Source organism: Panthera leo, chromosome A1 (genome assembly GCF_018350215.1).
Source record: "Panthera leo isolate Ple1 chromosome A1, P.leo_Ple1_pat1.1, whole genome shotgun sequence".
Lineage (NCBI taxonomy): Eukaryota > Metazoa > Chordata > Mammalia > Carnivora > Felidae > Panthera > Panthera leo.
The window spans coordinates 22,463,839-22,484,327 of NC_056679.1; the positions used below are offsets into that span (position 1 = coordinate 22,463,839).

At 43.0% G+C, this 20,489-nt stretch overlaps 1 protein-coding gene across 7 annotated transcripts in view; it reads right to left on the reverse strand.

Annotated features, from left to right (window-relative positions):
- Window positions 1-20,489, reverse strand: part of CYSLTR2 (cysteinyl leukotriene receptor 2) — an 85,100-nt gene that overhangs the window by 62,710 nt on the left and 1,901 nt on the right. Inside the window, exons 3-4 of one of the 7 annotated variants that reach the window (XM_042915669.1) lie at window positions 20,250-20,483; window positions 19,889-19,953 (exon numbers count right to left, since the gene is read on the reverse strand). The exons of 4 other annotated variants lie outside the window; for them this stretch is intronic. In XM_042915669.1, the coding sequence (XP_042771603.1) occupies window positions 19,947-19,953; window positions 20,250-20,483 (241 nt within the window). In that variant the 3' untranslated portion in view covers window positions 19,889-19,946. Of the gene's footprint in view, window positions 1-16,267; window positions 16,430-19,888; window positions 19,954-20,249; window positions 20,484-20,489 lie in introns of those variants that run through there. 2 more of the 7 variants (XR_006196503.1, XM_042915742.1) reach the window with 2 other exon arrangements.

Genomic DNA, 20,489 nt, shown 5'->3' on the forward strand with positions numbered 1-20,489 from the left:
TATAGATGATACAGACTAGATGAGTTCAGAAAGTGGCACAAGGTCACTCACTGTATTATTTTCCTGGCCCTGCAATAAAACATTGCTACAAACATGGCATTTTAAAACAACAAAAATGCATCCTCTTACAGTCTTTGAAACCAGAAATCTGAAATCAAGTTGTCGGCAGGCTTAGCTGCTTCTGGAGTGTCTGGGGAAGAATCCTTCCTTGCTGCTTCTCGGTTCCTAGTGGCGGTATCCATGCTGGCATTGTCTGGCTTGAGGCTGCGTTGATCCATTCTCTGCCTTCACATCCACACAGCCTTCTCCTGTGTGTGTCTCTTTGTGGTTAAATCTCCTTCTCCTCTCTTAGAAGGATGCGCTCGTGGCCCACCTTAAGTCCGGGATGATGTCATCCCTCGATATTGAATTTAATTACATCCACAAAGACCCTATTTCCAAATAAGGTCACATTCACAGGGACCAGGGTTTAGGACTTGGACGTATCTTTTAGGAGATGACACAAGTCAACCTGCTATAGTCACCAAGAAGTGACAAGGCCAGGACTCAAGCTCAATTCTGATGTTAGCATTCTAATTCCATACTGTCTTCCTAAGGAATCCCAAAAGAACTAGCATAAGCCACTCTAGACTTAATAGCTGTCTTGAGAACAAGTATCTCTTCAGTTGTCTTCTTTTCCTAAGAGAAAGTTTTAACTTTCCCACAATCTATTAGGATTCAGATGGAATGTAATCTCTGAGTCCTTGTCAGAATTCCTTGGGAAGTATACAGAAAGTTATTCTAATGCTAAGCATGCTTTGTACCATCTGTCTTTCTACTAGATGTTGAAGCTGTTCTGAGACAGAGTCCCAGTGCACACTACAACAGAGAGCTTCTAGCAACAGTGCCTAGGCAAATATTGCATTTGTAAAGATGCTCCTACATGGGGAGGGGTGATTTAGACTTTACTGTAATGTCTGATTTTTTTAATGTTTATTTTTGAGAGAGAGAGAGAGAGAGCACAAGCGGGGGAGGGACAGAGAGAGACACACACACACAGAATCCGAAGCAGGCTCCAGGCTCTGAGCTGTCAGCACAGAACCTGACACTTGGCTCAAACTCACAAACTGCGAGATCATGACCTGAGCCGAAGTTAGATGCTCAACTGACTGAGCCACCCAGGTGCCCCTGCCTGAATTTTTTTTTTTAACAATAAGAATGCATTTGTGTTCTGTGTAGTGAAGGATTATTTCAGCAAGTCTGTGTTGTCCAAACACGTACATTTCCTGGAAAAGTTTGGCCCTTACTCAACTCTTAGGAGATAACCTCTGGGTCATTGGAATATCCTGCCTGATAAAAGTATCTTTGTTTACCTAAGTTTCTTGGGCTATCCCAGATAGTTTACGCTAACAATGTGACTTATTGAGGGCCTTGGGCCACATGTTATTACCCTGAGGGTCTGGAGTCAGGTCAACCACATGGGCAGTCACCCATACATATGTAGTAGAACCCCAATAAAAATCCTGGACTACAAGGCTCAGTGAGCTTCCCTTGTTGGCAACACTTCATGTGCATTGCCTTATAACACTGCCTGAAGAATTAAGCATTGCCTATATGATGTCAGTGGGAGAGGACAGCTGGAAGTTCGTGCCCAGTCTCTCCTAGACTCTGTCCCATACACCTTTTGCTGTTGTTGATTTTAATCTATATCCTTCCACTGCAATAAGCCATAACCATTACTGTAACAGTTTTGTTGATTCTCATCCTACTGAATCATTGCATCTGAGAGTGGTTTGGGGAAATACCAAACGCAGGAACTATATCGCCTAATAAAACTCGATAATTTTGTAAACAATGCATGGTTGCTTCAACATTCAATTCTGGCAAAGTTCTGCTGAATTATAAACTCCATCACAGTGAGGATTGTGCCTTTCTATATTCATCTTTACCTCTCACCCCCAGTCCCACAATACTCCTATGGAGCTTGGCATGTACTAGTTGTTCAGTGGAACAAATGGAAATGACATTGAAATCTGACACCAGGCTGAAGAATCTCCTATAACCAGAGCTGACTTTCAGGCCCTTGACGAGCACTGTTGTAAATGTAACTCAAACAATGAAGATCACACAAGGTTGAGTGATGTGAGCCTCCATTTGATGATTTTGAATGATAAACTCTCTTAAGGTGGCCTTTCTCCTTGAAGCCTCTGTTCCCTCCCTCTGTGGCTTGGCAGACAGTGCTTGAACCATGGGCAAGTCTAGTATATTTGAACTGATCCTGAGTTGTTAGGAAGTACACATTCTCTCTTCCCTTCCCTTTCAACAAGAGATCTGTTTGCGAGGACAGTATTTGAATTTCAGCTCCTGGATTTTCTGATGCTTTTAACACTGCTATGCCATTATTATAAATGGGAAGTCTCCCTGAATCCAGAGCTTTAGTGGGAAGGCAATCCTGGGACTGAGCAACTTCTTCAACTGCAGCCTTGAAAAAGATGCCATGATGCCACAAGAAAAGCGGCAATGTCCTCAACAGGTTTAGTTTACAACTAAAATTTTAGTGGGCTCCCAGGTTGGTCAAAATCTTAGTCTAAGAAGAAATAAAGCTGGTTGAATTGTGGCAAATGTTAAGCTCTACCAAATTGTCTAGAGCCAGCATCTTTTCAGGAGTCTCCGTTTGGTTTGCTTTGAAATAGAATAAAATATTTTCAGCACATGATGTCAAGCAGCAAATAGACAAACCAGCCAGCATGCACTAAAACAGACAGTAGTAGAAGCATTTAACGCAGGATGGAGGCCATTCTCCACTGCCATCCAGAAATAGTTGAAGAGTCTGCACTGCTTGCTTTTATTCAATGCACCTGTCTGTTCATGTTTTTGTTTTTGTCCCATATCAATATCTACACCAGCAAAGTTTTTTTGGGTAAAAATTTGAAATGAAACAAAGTGGGTGGACCAACTGACTTTTTGACAAGGATGCCAAGACAGTTAAATGGGAAAAGAAAAATCTTCCCAACAAATGGTGCTGGGACAACAGGATAACCATCTGCAGAAGAATAGAGGAGGACCCTCACTTCATGCCATCACTAACAAAACTGACTCAAATGGTCAAAAGCCTAAATGTAAGACTTAAAACTGTAAGTCTTAGAGGAAAACATAGGATTAACCTTTGTGATCTTGGAATAGGCAACCATCTGTTAAGTATGACACAAGGCACAAGTGACAAAATACAAAAGGATTACAAAATAAGATATCATCAAGATTAAAACTTTTGTGCATCAAAGGGCAGCAAGTAAAAATAAAAAGACAGCCTAGGGGTGCCTGGGTGGCTCAGTCAGTTAAGCATCCAACTTCAGCTCAGGTCATGATCTCATGGTTCATGGGTTTGAGCCCCGCATCGGGCTCTGTGCTGACAGCTCAGAGCCTGGAGCCTGCTTCAGAGTCTGTGTCTCCCTCTCTCTCTGCCCTTTCCCTGCTCATGCTCTGTCTGTCTCTCAAAAAGTGAATAAACATAATTAAAAAAATTTTTTAAAGTAAAAAGCCTACAGAATGGGAGAAAATACCTACAAATCATGTATCTGATAAGGGACCTGTATGTATAATATAAAAATAAAATATATAATAATAAATAATAAAACATACACATATTATAAAAATAATAAAAATATATAAGCCAGTTGTAAAATAGGAAAAGGACTTGAATAGGCATTTCTCCAAAGAAGATATACAAATGGCCAGTAAACACATGAAAACATTTTCAACATATTAACCATCAGGCAAATACAAATCAAAACCACAATAAGATAGCATTCCACATGCACTAGGATGGCTGAATTCAACTAGTCAGATAGATAATAAAGTGCTGGTAAGTATGTGGAGAAATTGGAACCCTCATACACTGCTGATAGGGATGTAAAATGGTGTGGCTGCCTTGGAAAACAGTCTGACAACTCCTCATGTGTTTAAACATAGAGTTACCAATATGATCCAACAATTCCACTTCTAGGTATCTACTTAAGATATAGTCAGTTCAGGCTGCTATAATAAAAATACCATATGCTGAGTGGCTTAAACAACAAACATGTTTGCTTCTTACAGTTCTGGAACCTGGAAGTGTGAGAACAGAATGCTGACATGGTGGGTTCTGGGGAGAGCCCCCTTCCTTGTTTACAGTTAGCATCTTCTTGTGTCTTCATGTGGTAGAGGAAGAGAAAGAGCTAGGGATAGAGCTAGAGCTAGAGATAGAAGAGAGAGAGCATGGAGGTTTCTTCCTCTTCTTGTAAGGGTACTAATCCCATTCATGAGGGCTCCACTCCACCCTCATGACCTAATCACCTCCCATAGGCCCCACCTCCTAACACCGTTACATTGGGAGTTAGGGCTTCAACATATGAATTTAGGGGAACACAAAACATTCGGTCCATGACAACATACATCTGCACAAAAATTTGGACACAAATGTTGATAGCAGCATCATTCATAATGGCCAAAAGGTAAAACAAAAATCAAAAAACAACAAATTCATCAATTGATAAATAAATAAAATGTGATATATCCATACAATGGAATATTATTTGGCAATAAAAAATGAAGTACTCATATATGCTATATAGTGTGGACGGATTTCAAAAACATTCTGTAAGTGAAAAAAAAGCCAGTCACAAAGGACCACATACAGTATGATACCATTTATATAAAGGTCCAGAATACGGAAATCTATAGAGATAGAAAATAGGTTAGCGGTTGCCTAGAGCTGTGGGCAATGAGAAGATGGTGGGAAGGACAATGGCTAAGGGATGTATCCTTTCTCTTTTTAGGGTAATAAAAAATTGCTAAAATTGATTATGGTGATGGATGTACAATTTTGTGAATACGCTAAAAGTCATTAAATGATGCACTTTAAATGGCTGAATTGTAGGTATGTGATTATATCACAAAAACATTTTTAAGGCTGTTTTTTAAAAAGGGATAAAAATTGAGCAACTTTTTCTGAAGGGCATTGACCTGCACAAAAAAATCACACATAGGTCAGCCCCCCGTCATATGTCCCAGCACTTACTGAGCATGTCATTGGTGCCAGGCAATCCTGTTCTAACTCAGGCAAGATCGCACAACCAGGAAAGTGGGAGGCTATGTCCCCATGAGAAAGCACCTTGTTACACTGCTAACAATCTGTAGCATCAATCTTCATCCCAGCCTTCCCCCAAAGGGAGCTTCGGCCATTTACGAGGGTGACTGTGCACCGGAAAAGAGGAAATCATCAGACTTTTGGGGGCTCACTGGACACTAACTCTGAACTGACACTAATTCTAATAGGCCCCAAACATTACTGAGCCAGTCGGAGTGGAGGCTTATGGAGGTCAGGTGATCAATGGCATTTTAGTTCAGATTTATCTCACCATGGGGCCAGTGAGGGCCATCCCGTGGTCACTTCCCATTTCCGGCATGTATAAGTGAAATTGGCATACACAACAGCTGGCAAAATCCCCACATGGGTGGGGTTCTGGACTGAAATCCAGGTCTATCTGCCTCCAGAGGCCCGTGTTCTCTCCACCATGCCAATGCCATGAGAGCAAAAGATCAGATTACTAACAACAGGCTCCAGCAGCCCTAGAATGTATTCCTAGCTTCTGCATAATGAAGTTATGGCTGGTGATCTGGTTTCTCAGCACAGAGCTGATTAGAAGCAGCAAATGTGGAGGGAATACAAATTAGAGACATTCTGATGCCAGCCATGAGGAATAAACACCGACAATCCTCGATGAGACAGAACCTACAAGAAGGAGGCAGACAGTCCTCCTGCAGAGAGAGAAGCACCCCTTGGGGACGGCACACAGATGCTGCCCACTGCCACAGCCCCCGGGGGAGGGGGGTGTCCATGTCAGTCCCCAGTGGGCGTCACAGTCACCTGGAGGCCTTGTTACAGCAGATTTGCTGGACTCCACTTCCAGAGTTCCAGATTCAGTGGGTCTGGGGCGGGGCCTGAGAATGTGCATTTCTAACAAGTTCTGGGGGCTGCTGATGCTGCTGGTCCAGGGACACACTTTGAGAACCGCTAGCCTATAATTGAGCCCAGGGCACTACCAGGTGTTCCCAATAATTGAATCTTTTTTCTAAAAAAAAAAGATTATTTTTAAGAAATTTGTTTTTAACCTTCACTGTCTTTCTCCTCACAAAAAGTAAGCTTCTTGGTGTCATTGTCTTTTGTTCACCATGAATGCCCAGAATCTGGAACAGGCCTGGCACTTACTAGGGCCTTAATAAATAATTATTGAATGAGCAAATGAAAAAAATACATTGTTTTGCTATAATGTTGGTTAAAAGGAAGGGTTGTGTATGCCTCTGTGTGTGTGTGTGTGTGTGTGTGTGTGTGTGTGTGTATGTATTGTGTGTATAGGGCATGTGTGTATATATTGTGTGGGGGGCATGTGTGTATGTGTTGGTATGTATTATGTGTGTGTAGGGCACGTGTGTATGTGTATACATGAATTGTGGGGGGGGCGTGTGTGTATATAGGGCATATGTGTATATACATATTGTGTATGTGTGTGCATATGGCATGTGTGGGTATGTATTGTGTGTGGGGCATGTGTGTATGTGTATGTATGTATTGTGTGTGGGGCATGTGTGTATGTGTATGTATGTATTGTGTGTGTAGGGTGTGTGTGCATAGGGCATGTGTGTGTAGGGCATGTGTGTATGCACGTGTATGCATGTGTATGGCATGTGTATGGGTAGGGCATGTGTGTGGATGGGGTGTATGTTTGTGTGTAGTGTGTATGCAGTGTGTGGGGGGGCTGGGTAGAGAGGATCAGAGCACAAGAAAGCTAATTGTTGGGCAGGAAAGGAACCCTCCTGCCTTCACCTCCTTTAAGAAAACGGAACTTGAGGAGCACAGTGAGTGGGAGGAGTGACTGCTGTTTGTGAGAAGCTGATTTTCTTCTCGGTGCAGACGCTAAGAGGGCAGGTCCAGCCTCAGGACGGGTTAGAAGCCCACCGTGAGCACACACTCGGGTTTGCCTCTGCCAGGGCCGCAGGCTCGGCCCACACTGAACCGTGGACAGCGGGTGCCGGGATGAAAGCAGGCTCGGTTTATCTCCTCTGAGTCCTGTGTGTGCTGGAAGCAGGAGCTCCCTGGTGAACTGCCTGCACGGTGACTACCCGGTGCTGCTGAGAAAAGATGGACATTTCTGGTGGTAAAATATATATATATGTATACACACACACACACACACACACACACACAGTGTCTGAAAGTTCCCACCACACACCTTTCTGACACAGAAATGTTACACCAGAAAGCCAGGAGATCAGCTAGTCCAGCTTCTTGATTGCAGAGGAGGGTAATTACAGCCCAGGAAGCAGAGATCACTCATGCAAGTCAATAGCAGACCCAGAACTGGAATTCAACCCTGTCCATCAAGAGAGCTTTCCACTACACGCCCTGCCATCACCCTGCGAAGAGATGTTGCTGCATTCATCCCCCGGGCAGGGTCTGCTATAGAATAGGTCTCCAGAAATACCTCAGCAATGAATATGTGAATAACTCACTTCTTTCTGTGCCTACATGTGCTCTCAAGAGGTAGTATGATTATATATGACATATGAATATCTCTGTTGAGGTTAGAGAAAGAAAGGGATGTGACGGGGAAATGATAAAAGGAGATTTAGGCCTGGTGTGGCTATAGAGAATTAACTTTATGGGGTCATCACTTTCCAGGGTCTAGTCGTTAGTTGTTCGAGTCAGGAAACCCAACTTCACGGTGCACTCATGGTTGAGTGTTGAGGACTACCTCAAGCTAACCAAAATCCTGAGACCAGAATGCAATTAGCTTTTATTGTGCCAAAGGGACTGGGTATTTGAATTAGCTAATCAATCAGTCTTGCCCTATGGAAAGATCTAATTGGGAAGCCATTTCTATTAACTGTGAGTCCCTAGAGGGCCAGTCTTAGCCTTTATCACCATCACTCCAACCTCTAGCAGAGTGAATAATCACTCAAGAAGTTATCTCTTCATAGATGATAAGCTCCAGGAGGGCAGGCAATTGCCTTTCTTGTTCATTACTGTATTCCAAGCACTCAATAAATATTTGTTGAATGATTGAAGAGTTTTTTCATCAATGTAAAATTAGGACAAAAAAATGTGTTTTATTGTCCTATTGGTGTTGATAAGCTTACATGGACTGACACAGCTATCTATGCTAAGAAAATGAAGGTGCCAAGGAGCTGTAATGGGCCTGTGCCCACTGATATCTTCACTGGATGGTATTGAAAACACTGATAACATTTTGCTCCCTGACGTCCCTTTTACTTTGAAGATCTTCCCTTGGGTTGGCACACTGCTTCTTCAGACAAGGTACATTCCAGTTGCAACTTTCTTGGTTACACTCACCTTCTAATCACTCCTCCTGATAACTATACCTTGGCACCCTGGTCACCTTATTTGAAGTGGGTGAGCTGAAGTCTCCCCGGATGCTTGTATTTCTTGGGAGGAGTCCTATTTAGCACATGTTGATTCAACTCTGTTTCCTCCACAAAGGGCAACTGAGTTTCCAAGCCTCCTAGGAGTCTAACCATAGTCTGTAGCAAACATTCAGAAGGAGTCATAAAATGGGCAGGCAGCTGGGAAGTAAAAAACCCTGTGCTCTGTCTTCAAATATGAGATCCTCCTGAGCAACTAGCTGTCGATACCATTCACTGTCAATTCTAATTAACATGTTTGTGGGGCTCTTGGGTGGCTCAGTTGGTTAAGCACCCATCTTTGGCTCAGGTCATGATCTCACGGTTTGTGAGTTCAAGCCCTGTATCAGGCTCTGTGCTGACAGCTCAGAGCCTGGAGACTGCTTTGGATTCCTTGTCTCCCTCTCTCTCTCTCTGCCCTCTCTCACTCCTCTGCCTCTCAAAAAAAAAAAAATAATAATAATAAATGTAAAAAAAATTTTTAAAGAAAAAGAAAGGGGATGTAATTGTTGGCTCAGCAGTGGACATTTCCACAGTGCTGTAATGAACATTCTAAATGTAGATTGAATAAAAAATATGATGTAAGTTTATTGGTAGCTGTGGGTGAGAGGAGAAATAAGGTTGGGGATATACAGCAGCTAAATCTTCATCTATCAGAACAGGACAACAATAGCTACTATCTGAAACTGATGAGTCAGGAAACAGCGTTGTGTTTATATTCCTTAAAAATATGGAGTTAAATACCAGAAAAATGAAAGGGGTTTAGGAGGGTTGAAGGTGATTGCCATCAAGGAGCAGGAACAAGGAGGTGGAAAGACAGAAATGTGAAACAAGTCACCCTTGGTATTTATCTTTTAATCTTTTAGCACTATTAGGCTGCGTGTGTGTCTGTGTCTATGTGTGTCTATGTGTGTCTGTGTGTCTATGCATATACATTCCACTGATAAAAGTTAAAAATGCTAAGAGGGGCGCCTGGGTGGCTCAGTTGGTTAAGTGTCTGACTTTGGCTCAGGTCATGATCTCCTGGTTCCTGGGTTTAAGCCCCTGCATCGGGCTCTCTGCTGTCTTCCCAGAGCCCACTTGGGATCTTCTGTCCTCCTCTCCCTCTGCTCTTCCCCGGCTTGTGCTCGCTCGCTCTCTCTCAAAAATAAACAAACATTATAAAAAAATGTTTAAGACTGTGGAATGTGGTGCATTATAGAGAGATTTCCTTTAAAAATCCTGCTGTCAATAAGCACCTACATAGGATCTAAGATGCAAGCTTTAGCTATTTGAAAAGTGCCCTCATGTGGCCCCCTTCGCCCCAAACACTCAGTTCAGCACAGTTCATGATACCCTCAGGCCTCCCTTCAGACTCCTACCTGGTAAGTCACCTGAGCAAACAGAGGCTGTTTACTCTGCTTATCCAGGCACTGAAGGTTTTCTCCAGAAAAAAAGGTGCCTGTGCTTTTCTGTAGCTGATAAAGCGTGTCTCTTAACTCCCCACAGACAAGGGATTTTGGTGGCTCAGCCCTTCTGGCCTTTGCCAAAAGCCGGCTCAGGCTTTTAACTCACTCTCAGAAGTGAGTTCCAAAACTTCTGTTTGCATCATGACTTTTCAGGCTCAAGGCTCTTTTGCCCTCCAAGTCCCTTCCTCCATAAAAAAAAGTATCAAACGTTTTATCTGACGACTGCACCAGTAAAAAGATTACTACAATGCAGGCTAGACTCACTGTTATGTATTCATTACTATGTGTCTTTTCCTTCTAATTTTAAGAGAAATTACAATATTATCGTGAGACCCTAGAAGTCTCATGGACCTTTTGCACCGTGTCTGTTGTGACTAACGGGGAGATGGGCCCTTGAGAACCTGAGGCAGCAAGAAGGGAGAGCCTACCGAAGCGCTCTGCCGCCCTCTGCAGGTTCTGAGAGCAAAGTGTCAAAAGCAAAGAAGTGCTAGAACCCGGATGGGACGAAGTAATGGCCACATACTAGGCGGTCTTTGTTAGGCAGTTATTATATGTGGACTGTGCTGAGGAAGTTGCAGACACATCCTGGGAGCCTCAGGTCGCTAACATCCGGTGACCCCAGAGGTTAGGTTTCGTGCCCAAGTTCGCCCAGCTGTCAGTGGCAGGGCCACGTGACCACCAAGCTTGGCTTTTCCGCCTGTCCATCAACCGCTTCAGGAGCAGGCTGTCTGCATCTCCTGTCAAGCTCTGAGCCCTCCCTCCCCATCTCACTCGGCGTTGCCTGGAGAATAAGCATCGTGACCAATGAGAGTGAAGTCAGAGTCCGATATACTGTAGAACTCCGTAAGTACGTGCTCCTGTGTATCTACACAGATCAGAATGTTGGTAACCCTTTTGCCTTGTTGGGGCCCCGTGTTCCTATTTCATTAGTATTGTGAGGCGGCCTGAGTGGTGAAGGCTGAGCCTGCACCTCGGATGTTTACCCTCTGAGAGACGAGATTCAGATGAAGTCACCGCCAGCCAGTAATTCTAACGCACCTCATTTTCCTCATTTCTGGGCCTAAGAGGGACTCAGCAGGTGGGGGACGTGACGATCTGCATTTATAAAGAATCCTGGCTTTAAGGTAACTAGCCAAAATATTAAGCTACCCCAACAAATCCTTCAGCGAAAGCCAGAAGGCTAATCCCTGGTGCACCTTGTTTGAAATAAATTTTTTGGGCTGGGGCAAAATCTTGCAACAGGCCTCCTAAACCTCACGACCTCTCACCTGGGGTAATTATTCTCTCTAGGAAGACCCACTCATTTATTCCAGCAAGGCGATTTTCCTTTCCACTTTTCCTACCCTCCTATCTACTGCTACACCCACACCCTCCCTCAGCCCAAACGAAACCTGATTAAAGAAGAAAAAAAAAAGAGATTCTTTTGCTGAAGTAAATGAGAACCCATGCAAGGATGGGTCGAACATCCAAGCTGGCAAGACCCCAGCGCCCACGCCCTTTGGGCTTCTGTGACCCGCTGGAAAGCTGTAAATCACCCAGTGAAGGAAAGGCAGGCCTATGGCAGAAATTGAATCAATAGCCACAATAAATACTGGGATTGGGCCCCCAACTGTTCATAAGTAGTCGCCTCAGGGAAATAGTTACCTTGGGGAAATAGAGAGGAGTCTGTCACACATGCAGACATCTCCGCTTTGTATTCTTCTGAAGGTTCTTAATGTTTGTTAAACAAAGAGCATGTATTTGTTTTACCACACACACAGACACAGACACACAAGATTATAGAAAATACATTATTGTTTTCAGCTGCTGCATAAAGGAAATTAAATGATAGCCAGGGGAAAACTCCAGGAGGAAAAAAAAAAAAAAAAAAAAAAGATGAGAGCAGAGAAGCCAGAATCAAAAGATTTTTATCCCTGACGCAGCTTTCTTTGCCTGACATTCTTCATGTGAAAAATGGAGGAAATTATAATATTCATCTGCCGTGGTCACCCCAGGAGGATTAAATGAGATGAGTAAAAAAACAAACAAACAAACAAACAAGTGCAGGGTTTTTTTCCCCCGCTTAGTCCCTCATCCCTAAACCCCCTAACTTTGCCCAATGATGGAAGTTTAAATGCTCTGTCTCCGAACACAATTTGCCAAGAGGCTTGCCTTCAGGTGGTGTCCTAGGCAGCTGTGAGGCAGCACAGGTGAGAAGGGGAGAACATTCGGAAGAAGCGTCTGGTGGTGATAGTTAATGTAGAAGCATCTAAAGCTGAGTGGTGAAGACGTGGGTTGTTGCTGATTGTTAAACCACCCCGCAGATTACCACGCTAGTTTAAAACCAGAAACTAAAAAAAGGAAAAGAAAGTGTCTTTTCCAAATGTTTACACTAAACCGTGAGGGTCATCTTTACTTCATACAAGTGCCACTTAGCAACAGAAAGAGTAATATGTACAGGGTGGCCGTCCTATTACTGGGTTCAGAACTCAGGGGCCTAGGTAAACCATATAGCTAGAGGATCTGAGAACTGCTGTCCTTCACATTCCAGGGTTGAAATAAAGGAGTTTTCCTTTTTTTATTTAAGAAGGTAAGACAAGCGGTGCTAGAGATGCAGAAAAAGAGGTAAAGCCTGAAAAGAAATAATTATTGTATCAGAAAAGAGAATAGTCAAACCTCAGGACACCTGTTAATGAAAAGTGTGTTATTCGTAACCTTTCTCAGGGGGAAGAGTGCATGTTCTTTTTTTTTCCTTTTTTAAAATTTATTTTTATTTTAGTTTTTTAATTTACATCCAAATTAGTTAGCATATAGTGCAACAATCATTTCAGGAGTAGATTCCTTAGTGCCCCTTACCCATTTAGCTCATCCCCCCTCCCACAGCCCCTCCAGTAACCCTCTGTTTGTTCTCCATATTTATGAGTCTCTTATGTTTTGTCCCCCTCCCTGTTTCTATATTATTTTTGCTTCCCTTCCCTTATGGAGAGTGCATGTTCTTTTTAGGTAACTAAAATAGTTCCAGGTTGTGCAGCATTATTTACTCCTATGAGGGATAAACGGCAGAAACAATGGATGTAAAAATTAGGACGTTTGAATCCCTGTATAAAGTTGCCAACAAGATATCCCATTATATTCAATCTCAGATAGATAAAGAATAATTTTTAGTATAAGTATGTCCCGTGTGTTGTACATTCAAAAATCCTTTGCTTTTTATCTGAACTTCAAATTTAACCGGATGTCCTATATCTTTATTTGCTAAATCTGACATCCCTACTATTGCAGAAAGAATAAAAACTCTCACCACGCTTGGCATGAGAAAGGCATTTAGAACATAAGAGAAAGGTTCGTGAGAGGTCAGCCAACGAACACCACAAAGGGTTTTTATAGAGGATGTTGGAAAAACATGTGGTAAAGCACCAGCTTCTCGCTCTTATGAAAGGCTGGCTTTGTTTCTTAGCAGGATGGAGGCTGCCCTCACTAACCCCAATTTACAGACAGACTGAAAAACTCTCCCAGAGTAGAACTGGTCTCCATGGGAACACTCTGCCTGCCAAATACTCAGGTGCCAGGCGTACAGAGCTTGTAGTAGGTGCTCAGTGAAGATGGGCAGGTTGGGTAAGAGACTCGGCAGGTGAAGTCTCTAAACTTTAGCATCTAAAGATTGGATGACTCTTCAATAAGACTAATTAGCAATCCAAAGGGTCCCTATCTAGATGCACTTGTTGGCCAATGTTCAATTTTTTAAGTATAAAAATGGACAGATCTTTGGGCGAAGTCACTCAGCTGGTTAACAGCAGAGCTAACAAGAAGCTTCCAGGCAAGAAACTGTTGTTATGTACCATAAGGCTTGGCACACATATCCATTCCAGAATTTGCTCTCCCACTCAATAGCTAAGATCATTCTTATAATGTAAAATAAAACCACATAGGCATAATTTTTTATGCATTGTATGTAAGACAATTTACATGGCTCCCATTTTCTGAATTCTTTGATTTGTCTGAGTTGATTTGTATTTGGATAGCCACTGTCTTGCAGAACCATTCCAGCTACTCTATTTATTTGCAGATTTATGAATATCTAAATGAGCTCAGCCCCTGCTAATTTAGATATGACTTGGGTGGAAATTTTTTATCCCTCATTCTATTCTTCATTTATCCTGTCTCCATGAAGTGATGGTACATGACCATCATTTAAATCTAAGCCACACATTTAATTGGGGGTTTGAATATGCTGAGTGAGTTACCGTGAAGTTTGATGTTTGTTTATCTCATGATATTTGTATATCTTTGATAAAATTTGGAAACATTCCCAAAGATCTTTGATACTTGGCATGTTTTAAAAACTATCTCAATTAAGAAATGAATGTGGGTCATGAGCAGAATAACTCCTACAAGAGGCAGGGAGGTGGGGGGAGATGCATGAGCCCAGACTGAGCTCCCGTATGCACCGTACGTCATCACTGGACGCAGTCTATTGACCTTGAAGCACCATGTGGTGCTTTAGAAATGCCACCCAAAGTGTGTCATCATCCATGACAAAATCCCCGATCACATTAATAATTTCCTTACCCTCACAGATGTTTTGTGCTGGAACTCCAGAAGTTACTAAGTTTTAGAACTCATCCCATCATTCTTCAGGTGTGTGATGAGAAAAAGTGCATTCTTTGATTGGAGAACATAGAATCTGTATTTACTTGGAAAGTATATTTTATAAACTCACACAACAGCATCGTGGGGTGGACCTGGGGCCTGAAATGCTTTCTGATTACCTGCTCTATACCAGATCTTGAACTAGGCAACTGGGAAATAGAAGGATTAATTTGCCTCTCACCTCAAAGGACCATGAGATGTGAAGTTAAATAATTATAGCATAAGGAAGAATACAATACATGCCCTAAAAATAGTATAGAATGTTACAGGATTAAGAGAAAGGAGAGAGGCTTATACCAGGGAATAATCAGGAAAGAGTACTTTAGCCTTTAAAGACACTTTGACAGAGCAAGATGATGGTCAAAGCAAGTCAGCCAGAGGGAAGGGCACAGGGTGTGTGGGGAAGCCCTTTGTATTCCCATTAGTGGGATGCAGGGTGCAGCAGGCGCGGAGCCTGAAAAGGCGGTGCAAGACCTACTAGAGTGTCTTAGTGTGGCATTCAAGGGGCTCCAAGGCAGACCGGAGATCATCTTCACATCCTCCATCCCAATCCCATTAGGATTTCCTGCAAGGAGGAAAGAAGACAGCTCCCTTTGCTTCACTCTCCTGTGACTCTTGCTCTTAGATCTGAATTTTCTTATGGCGCTGTTGTCTGGTGTATGTTCTCACACCAGGACGGCGTACTTAGTCAAATGCAAGATGGTAGAAGGTGCATGTCTTTCTTTTGTTAGGTGGGAGAAGGGGATTGTGACAGGGGAGTGTTGACAAGAGGTGAGTGGGCAGCCCAGGGATGGAACTACCACAGGCACTTTCCCGGGCGTTTGGTTTTAGGAGCACAGAAGTCAAAGATGTAGACGATTTAAGTCCTGCAATGCTCAGACGGCTGACTTGATTCACCTGAAGAACCCAGGAACCTGAGCGCCCCACTCTGGCCACTTCAGGGTCCAAGGGGCCATTTATGTTAAGGAGGCTCTCTTTGTCCCTCCACTTTTGCTCTGGCCTTTACCAGACCACAGCTTCCCTTCAGGGTTTCCTAGAGTGCAGGACCCTCATGTGCCTCTGTCATGTTTTCTAAAGATTAGGCCTCCTGGAAAGGAATTCTTCCTTCTCTGTCTCTCTTAAGGTCTTGAAGAGAAGTTTTGGTCCCCAGTAGCCTCTGAGCAAAAGGTACATGCCACCTTACAGCAGCTCTCTGTATTGACAAGTCAAGAGGTTCCCCATCTGGTGGATAAACAGCCAAAAAAATTGCCACCAAAAACCAGTTACACTGAATGGAGAATGATCACACATTTTTTCCTGTCAAAAAGCAATTCTAATTTGATTGATTGATTTGGCAATGAAGGCTGTTTTTACCCTGAGGTGATATAGAAGGTATTTTTCATAAGTTTGATGAGCTCAGTCTGCATCTATTTAAACTTTTTTTAATGTTTATTTATTTTTGAGAGAGAGAGACTGAGACAGAGATAGAGCACAAGTAGGGGAGGGGCAGAGAAAGAGGGAGACACAGAATCCGAAGCAGGCTCCAGGCTCTGAACTGTCAGCACAGAGCCCAACCAGGGCTTGAACTCACAAACTATGGGATCATGACCTGAGCTGAAGTCGGATGCTTAACGACAGACTGAGCCACCCAGGCGCCCCAGTCTGCAACTATTTAAAGCACATAACATATGTGGGAACGTTCAACCTTCACAGCTGTGAAATTGATGATACAAATTCATACGTCAGTGTTTTCAAAAATATGCAAGAGGGCACATGATTGTTCACAATTATTTTAGGGGGTTTATGAGCGAAGTCTCAGGGCCCCTGGACCTTCAAGCTCTCTCCAAAGGAATCAATGTTGAGAAGTTTGTACACACTGCTGAGTTGAGATTCCAGGTTTGCCCTGCAGGGAGCAGCATTGGTAAAATGTTATGAGGCTGTAAAAAAAAAAAAAAAAAAAAAAAAAAAAAAAAAAAAAAAATTTTTTTTTTTTTCCTAACCGCTGTTTCTAGGCAAACTTTCCTCTTTTGCCTTCAGGTAATTTTAATTAGAGTAAGAATGAGCATCAGTGTTTGTGGCGTTGAGGAGAGTAGCTGTTTGACCAGAACGGAAATACAAAAGGCCTATGTATCAAATACCTGTTTCTAAGGCTGACACAGTATTCTTTTTGCTTTTCATTTTTTACTAATTTTTTTCCCCCAGCGTCTAATAGTTCCCAACACCAAATGGGTGCTCAAAAAGTGTCTGATGGAAGAACAGTTACACTAGTTCCAGCTCCAGGGAAGCTTTTGGTTGAACACACAGGATAATTGCAGGTCTAGAAGACAGTGGCAGGGCTCACCTGGTCCCTAAAACCCACCTTGCTCAGACTGCTTGAGTCCAACACTCCTCAGGGCGGGCACCATCTATGATTTAAAAGGACTTTGCACTGGGTGGCCCAAAATGAGACTACAGCTGTTTATAGTTCTCTCGGTGACTCCAGGAAATTATTTTCTGATGCATTCCTCTAAGAAAATCATGTCATTTCCTTATTGCCGGTTAATTTTGGCCAGGCCTTGAATAAATGGCCGAAATTTTAAATTTAAAGCACAGGTAAAGCACGTAGACAAATAATCCATGATTCACCTTGTACATTGCTATGTCAGCATTTGAAAGCTTCTTTCAAAGATGAGACAGGGAAGGGAGATCAGGTTGAAAGAAAAAGCATGACTTAATGAGCTGTGACTCTGAGGTTCTCAGTTCCTCTTTCCAACAACACACCCACTCCCTGCGGTGATCTTCTCCTTCCCGCCCCTTCCTCTTTCTCTGGAGGTAAAAACTGCCTTCAGGCAAGTTTTAATATGTGGTTGTTTGTTGCTTCCACTAGGGCATTGGAATATTTGTTTAACTGCAATTGAAATAAAAGGTTATGCTCCTAAAGAAGGAATTCCAGTATCAGGGAGAGGAGACTGAGGCAATTTTTCCACACGGCGGGGCTCTGCAGCTGTTGCTGAAACCACCCCCTTCACTCCCCTGTGACCCCCCCCCCACCCCTCCTCTCACGGCAGGTGTAAAAGGAGCCCTTCTTGCAGCTGCCCTTCACCACCATGGTATCTGCAGAGTGTTAATTACAAGGGACCTAGTGCTTTCAAGGGATTGAAAGTTACAAATAAAATATACAATAAAAACCACAGATTACTTTCTACTACCAACCAGTTGCCTTGTTTTTTCTAAAACAGGAGCCTATCAAAGTACCTGTGTACATATGCATATGTATATATGTACATATGTGTATATACTATGTAAGCATACAGTTAACTGCAAAAGTATAAGGCTTACTATATCAGGAACTGTATAACCTGCCAGAAAGGATCTATCATCACCACCACCAAAGGCAAAGAGTTATTGATTAAACCCTCATATTCACATGACATTTCCCTGAGCAAACAAAACAGCTGGCAGCTCTCGCTGAGTTTACCATGTGTGGTAACACCAGCGTGAGCCCTTCCATAGAGGGAAAAGGCAGACTGAGAAATGAACAGTAGGGCCAGGCAGCTGACTAAATCAATGAAGACATGCTCACTCTGTGGTTGAATCTACAGGATGCGAGTGTCCACACTGCATGACATCACGGACTTAGCTCTGCCCTTTCTCTTCACATCCTCAGGGACATAGACCAGTTGTGATCCTGACCCACCGGCAAGCTGGCTTATTCAGGCATTGGCTTATTCCAAACTAAACCCTTGGCTTCCTATTTCTAGATGCTAACACCAGGACTCTGGTAGCAAGGTGCAATGGGCTGAATACTTGTGTGCCCCTCCTCCATTCATTTGTTGAAATTCTAACCCTTGGTGCGATAGTATTAGAAGGTGGGGCCTTTGGGAGATGTCATTTTTCTTATATGGTTGTGATGGTGAAGCCCTCATGAACCAGATTCATGCCCTTATGAAAGAGACCCCAGTAAAGCTCATTGTCCCTCTGCCAGTGAGAAGAGGGCCATCTATGAGCTAAGAAGCAGGCTCTCACCAGACATTATACCTGTAGCATCTTGCTCTTGGACTTGCCAGCCTCCAGAACTGTGAGAAATAAATGTTTGAGTGTTTAAGACACTCAGTCTCTGATATTTTTGTTATAGCAGCCCGAATGGTCTAAGACACAGATAAAGGCAGTGTTCAGGGTCCCAGAAACTAATGCTGTCAGTCGGATACTGAAGAAAGTGACCACAAAACTGGTGAAATGCAAGTTTACAAAAAAAGTTGTTTCCAGTTTACTGTTGACTGGAAAACTCAGCCTTGGCCCACCTTAAAATGGAGGCATTGCCTGAGTGTTCTGTAAGTCAGGAGGGTGAGAGGGAGGAGAGTCAGAAAGGGCCACCATCTGTGTTCAGTTTCTTACTTGCTTTGCTTCACCCCCTATAAACAGAGGGTTAGTTCCAGAAATACCAGAGAGATGGCATTTAAAGTTTCAGGAGGAAACTCTGAAGGTTAAAACCCACATCCTATGCCTCAGCATCTGCCAGGGACTGCCCAGAATAACCTGTGTCCATAGGAAGGGGCACCACCTGCCCCCCGAGACAAGGGGTCTCCAGGTACTTTCTCCGTGGGTCAGACTCAAGGAGGTTTGGTGACCCTTGGGTGTGATACTGGTTTTGAAGGTGTAGGGATGAGAAATTAGTTGAAGAAGAAAAATGTCACCCCCATATACCCTCTCCCCAGAGGAATTAAAACCTAAGAAGGGGCTCTAAAGAATACAAGTGTCAGAGATGATAAGACACAGACCTTGAGCTTAGCATTTGATTCTTGCTTTGTTTTGTTTTGTTTTGTTTTGTTTTGTTTTGTTTTTTTGGTTGTCTATGGTTTCCTCAGACCAGACTCTCAAAGGGAGACTGAAATTCACATAAATTCTTAAAATAAAACCAATTTAATTCTATCATATTTAGAAAAATTAGTGTATGTCTTACAATATTCTCAGAAGGACACAGGGAAGGCTCTTTCTTACCCCCCAAATAATAAAGTGATTGAATTCACCAAAGACCAGGAATCTCTTTCTCTCCCCCTCACTATCTCACTGTATATATATATATCTATATATGTATATCTATATATCTATATATATGTCTATGTAGATATATCTATATATATATACGTATATATAGATATATATCTGAAGATAAAGGATGTTAATGAGCAGTGAGCAGCACCTTCAGTTACTCCTATGGGGCATTTTGCGTCATTATCTCCCCTAAACCTAAACCTCACAGAAAATCATGTGAGGAAACCAAAGCTTAGAGAGGTTGTGAGTTTCCCAAAGTAATAAGATCAGGCGAGATCAAACCTAGATCTGTTGAGCCAGAAGCCCCTGGCTTTAACTGACTCTGCTACACCAGTTCCCTGGACTCATTAAATGTTTGTTGAGCAAAATAAAATCCCGTAGAGAGCTTCAAAAAGAGGAAAAGGACGTTGCATCCCGCTGCTGTCAGCCTCTGTAAATGAAGATTACTGGTAAATACACTATCTGTGGTATAGTTAACATATTAGTTCCATCTGTGTCTTTGAGGGAAGAAGGGAAGGAGGCAGGAGAGGGGAGAGGGGAGAAGGACAGGCCCTAAAACAGCTTGAGCTCTCGGACGTATGTGCAGTTTTCTTTCCCACTAGGTAAATGGACAACATGTTTTTTGGGAGAAAAGTCAAGCCATTCCCCCATGACATATCTCTTCCCCTTAGAACAGCTATTTCTTTCAGAGGGAGAAGAGTTATCCCTGCAGGCAGGGTTAAGCACCTGGTCTCACAAAGGATTAGGAAATCAGAGATGTAATCTTCCTCATTGTGAAGACCCTTGGCAGGGCAGGTGCATGAAGCAGTTCCCTGGTTTGCAAACTTGAAGAATTTGAGTGCTGGCCAGAATACTGCTGAGGAGCTTCCTCTTTCCTGATGGCGTGGCTGAGTGCCCTTACTCCGGGGATTCTGGCAGCCTGGTTTCCTGGCCAGATGTTTCTCATCCACACCTGTAGACCTTAGG